Source organism: Gavialis gangeticus, unplaced genomic scaffold (assembly GCF_001723915.1).
Source record: "Gavialis gangeticus isolate Ggan-Ray unplaced genomic scaffold, GavGan_comp1, whole genome shotgun sequence".
NCBI classification, from domain to species: Eukaryota; Metazoa; Chordata; order Crocodylia; family Gavialidae; genus Gavialis; species Gavialis gangeticus.
Genome location: NW_017728998.1, coordinates 49367037 through 49371943, shown reverse-complemented (window position 1 = coordinate 49371943; position 4907 = coordinate 49367037). Strand labels below are relative to the sequence as shown.

The window sequence follows — 4907 nt, the reverse complement described above, 5'->3', positions numbered from 1 at the left end:
CAGGGCACTGGTTGCAGCCTCCTGGCTACCTGTCACATCCAGCCTGGGCTCTGGGCAGCTGCTGCCTGCCATGAAGCCTGGGCTGCTCAGAGTCTGCCCAGTGCCTGCTGCAAGAAACCTGGGCCCTGTGGCCAGCAGCAGCAGGTGCTGGGGGCTGCTTTACCTAGAACCTTACTTAGTCCAGGGGCCCCGCAAAAAAGTTAACAATTCACAAAGTAAACAAGAGTGATGATCTCATATCAGCATGACACTTGTGACCTGTAAAAGCTAGCAAATAGAAACAGCCGAACAAGATTTCATAGAACTTCGCATGACCACGTGAAAAACAGAAGCATCATATTTCAAAAGCTAGGACTGAACAAGCTTCCAAGGAACTCTTGAGAAAAGGAATGGCCTTACATCTAACTTCTACTATGACTGGCCACTGTAATAAACCACTTGTACAGTGACAGAGTTCTTTATGCTGACTGTCATTTCTTATACTATCTTGATATATGTGAATAATCATGAATATGTTCATATTATGACATTTTGCAAAGTAACTTCAGTGAACAGATTACAGCACACAGCTTAGCAATGGAAGGGGTCTGGCATGTTCAGTTTTTGACTAAGTTTTCTTCTTTAAAATAACCAGAGTGTGGCAGAGCACCAGTGCAGTGCTCACCATGCTGGGGCTGTTACAAGCTGCGTGGCAGCTTGCTTGCAGAGCAGCAGGGAAAAGCCTCTCCCAGGAACCAGTTTAAGGGGGAAGGTGGGTGGTAGAACACATCAGGTGTCTGCCACGTTAAGAGCTGGGGGCAGGTGTTGCCCCAGCTCTGATGAGCGGCCATTTTAGATCCAGGTCAGCAGAACAGGAGGCTGCAGTTTGCTACCCGATGCCATGGAAGGACCATCTCCTGGTGAAGCTGCTGCTCCTGCAACAAGTTGGAGTTGACGGAAAGGCTATAGGGAAGGAGGATACCTTTTGGTCCTAGGCATGACTTGAAACTGCACCCTGCTGAAGGGTGGCCTGGTGGGACCCCCTGTCATGGGGGAGTCTGCAGGAAATGCCAGGCTAGTTACCTCCCCAGTGAAAGGTGAGGAGAGGTGCCTTAGCCCACCCAAAGGCAGGGGCTGGGGTTATTTAACACCAGAGGCAGTAGAGGGCAGTGTGGCACCTGAGCCCGTAAGGGGTGCAAGACCCCGGAGAGCGAGAATGGTGGGCCATGCACACCAATGAGTGGCACCTGAGCCTACAGGGGGTGTTCAACCCCCAGACCCCAGAGAAGGGGGCAGAGTATGTGCCTCAGTGAAGGTGAAGGTGCAGCATGGGGTGCAGGGGGCACCCAACAGCCTGCACAAGAGCGGCAGTTGGGAGGCCTGGAGAGAGTAGAGAGGGGTAGTAGTGAGTCTCTGTGAAGAAGGGGCGTATAGTGAGCAGGGGGCTTGAGGGTAGGTCCTGCTAACATGGGGGCTGAGTTACATTCAGATAAGCCTTCAGGTGCCTGAGGCCACAGACGGGCTGGAGGCTGATTGGGTGAGGTGGCTAAGGAAGAGCCACAAGTAAACAACAGGGTGAGTCAGGAGCCCCTGACTGAGAGCAGCTGGGTGAGTGACCCGGCAAGAGACCAGAGGCAGAGTCAGACCAGTGTTTGGCAAACCGCCCAGTGCTTGCTTGGATGTGGGCAGTGGGAGGTGCCCAAGAGGCCACGCGCTTGCTGGCCAGGGAGTGCAGGGAAGTAAGCCCAAGGACCCTCCAGGTGAGGGCAGGGTGAGTCAGGCCCTGGGGAAAAGGAGGGGCGGGACAAGTGTGGCCCCGCAAGGGGCAGTATGAGAGAGACCGTGTGAGAGGTGGTGGAGTGAGAGAGGCCGCAGTGAGCGGTGGTACAAGTGTAGCCTATAATAGGGCAGAATGCAAGAGGCCTAACGCTATGCTGAGTTGGGCCCAGCCTTAGGCCGGAGCAGAGCACAGCTGTTAGAAACATCTGCAAGACTTGGGAAGCAGTACAGGGATGGCTGGAAGTACATGCATAGGCCCAGGAGAACAGGGCATTCAAAGGGCAGCCTCCTGCCTAATTAAGACCCTAGTTATTTAACAAGGCATGGCAAGTGAGAGAGGTGGGTGGTGTGCCCAAAGGTAGGTGGGAGACTAGCACTGTGGCTGGTCAGGGAGTTCCCACGTTGCCATACAGAGATAGGCTAGTACTTTGAACAAGCTTTCTTGAAATCAGAAATTAAATATTCTATTCATGTCTCCCTCTAATTTGTCAATTTGCTAGTTTGTATTGTTTAGAACTGTATGACAATGCCTCCACACTCTCACAGAGAGGATCCTGAAAGGTATTCAAAAAAAGCCTCTCAGACTGCAGCTACACCCCCTTGCAAGAGCCAACTGAAATTATCCAAAGAAATTACTTTGTTGAAATAACACTATTCTTTTAAAACAGAACCTCCTGTGGGAACGTGTCAACCTGGACAAAGCTTGATTAAAAATTGAAAAAAAGTCTTCAGACAGTTGAAATAACCAAAATGTTGTGTTTCAAAAAGTTTCATTATGAATCAGATGAAGTATTCCATCTCAGACCTTAAATTAGAACTAAGTATAAGGAGTTGAAATCAGAATGAAAACGTGTTTTAGAGCAGTTAAAGCTATTTTTGGTGGAAACATTGCAAATTTCTTCCAGTTCAAAAGCAATTTTTTAAAACTCCAGAATTTCCCATGAAACAGAAAAGTTGATTCCTCCAAGTTCTACAGTTCAGCTTATGTGATTTCATAGCTACTTAGAAGCTAAGCAGATTTGGGTATAAACACACTGAAGCATACCATGTTCTTAACATAAACCCAGGCTGCTCTGGAAGGGATAGTTGTCATCCAGCAAGTATATTCATATCTTTGCTACTTTTCAGCCAAAGCAGCTGCATAACTTGAGACACTGAAAATGAAGCCTTTCAAACAGTCCTTATGCATCCAAGACACAAAAACTGGGTGTTAGCCCAATTCCCCTGATCATTATGCTGACAGCAAAAAACCTCCCCTCAATTCTTGAATCTGTTCTCAATGGCATGTTCTGTCTTGTCAGAACTGCTTAATTCTGCCTTCCATTAGCAAGTGAATGTTATAACTTTCTAGCTTATACAAAAAGACTAAACATTCCTCCAAGAAGAATCAGAGGCTGAACTAGAGTATAGTTGTCTACATGGGAAAATTACTGTGAAATAAATTATGAGCAGTCATTTTAAGTACATTAGCTATTGCACAATAACTTGTAGGTTCAGCTTAATCTAAGAGTTGAGAAATAACTCATCTAAGTTATTTTTCAATGCAGACAAGACTTTAAGTAAAGAGAGGGCTTACCTTTTGGTCTCATAAATAAGGAAGATGTAAACATCTAAACCGTGCTGCTTATGAGCTAGAAACCACTTTCTATCCCTATTGTAACACAAAGTGCTGTAGATGCAGAGAGCAACAGTTCTGAGATCTAATAGGAGTAATTTGTATGTTAAAAGTCAACAAAATTACCACCATTTCTAAACAATACTTACACACACAAGCAGCTGCAATGAGACGACAAGCGAAATAAGGAGGCTCACAAGAAGGGAAAACAGGCTGCACTATGTAGTTAGCAAAGGTGATAGCAATAATTGCCTGACTCGTTGGCTCAATGATCAGTAGTGAAGTCCACAAGCGAATAAATGCAATGAAGCTGCCAAATGCCTCCAAGATATATGCATAGCTGGCTCCTGACTTGGTGATAGTGGTTCCAAGTTCAGCATAGCAGAGAGCTCCAAACACTGAAAAAATTCCTCCAATTGCCCAAATGATCAGTGACAACCCATAGGATGCACTGTAGATAAGAACTCCTTTCGGAGAGACAAAAATACCTGAACCAATCATATTGCCTACTATGAGGCTGATCCCATTGAGCAAGGAGATTTCTTTTTTCAATTGCATTGAATCTTGATTTTGGTCATGCATTTTTACAGCCGTCACTTGGATCTAGCTTGCTTGCTTCCTTGACGGGGCAGTATTCAGCTAAAGAACTATGAGACATTGTACAGTTCCATGCCAGAATTGCTGTGTATTCTCCAAAATTTCAAGTCACAATCTAAAACAAAATAAGACAGCTGAAATCAATATTAATTGCTTCTTACCTCTAACTCTCCTGTTAACCCTTCTTTCTATTCGAAGTTGAGAATTACCAGAGATATGATTTACCAGGGATATCCTTCTCTTGCTACCGTATGTTGGTAAGTTACGTGGTTTCAAAAAAGTGTACTACTTTTAATGATATATGATATATCTGAGCAAATGAGACAGTCCCAACATACCTTAGAAGAAGAAAGGTGAAAAAAGTGACTGATACGGAGGAAGAGTGGGGAGAAAGTACAAAACAATTGACTATAAGGCTGGGGGTAGAGAGAGAAAAGCAAAGAAGATATGAACACATCAGAAGAACTGGAAAAATGGAAAACAAAAGGAATAAAGAAAGAAGAAAACATAAGAACAGAAGCTGGGAGCAGTTAGGACAACATGATTTACTGCCATATACAAATCAAATTTGTTTCAATCCTTTACCCGCCTAATATGACTCTCTCTTATAGTGCCAAAAGCAAATTGAAATGGAAAATGTGGAGCTAAAACTTTCAAATGCTTCACTTTATTTTCCATTATCTTCCATTCATTTTGAATGTCTATTTTCATCTATCGTTGCTCATTACCAAATTCACAGTGCATGTTTAAATAGTTTTCTATAGAACAGGAGGGGCAATTTTGGGCTAGTTATGGTAAAGCAATTTAGCTACCAGAACTGGCTTATTTTGCATTTAATTTCTTTATAACAGTAACTTACTTAGGGTTATTTTTAATGCCATGTAGCAGGCTCACCTTTCAGAGCTTGGGTTGAGTCCCAGGCTTGAGATCCTGCTGT

General features: G+C 44.4%; 1 protein-coding gene across 1 annotated transcript in view; it reads right to left on the bottom strand.

Moving 5' to 3' along the window:
- SLC7A6 (solute carrier family 7 member 6) overlaps positions 1-4674 on the bottom strand; it is a 46189-nt gene extending 41515 nt beyond the window's left edge. Inside the window, 3 exon segments of the mRNA XM_019505916.1 lie at positions 3523-3958; positions 3960-4085; positions 4556-4674. Coding sequence (XP_019361461.1) covers positions 3523-3958; positions 3960-4031 — 508 coding nt within the window. The 5' untranslated portion in view covers positions 4032-4085; positions 4556-4674.
- Positions 4675-4907: the final 233 nt, after the last annotated feature.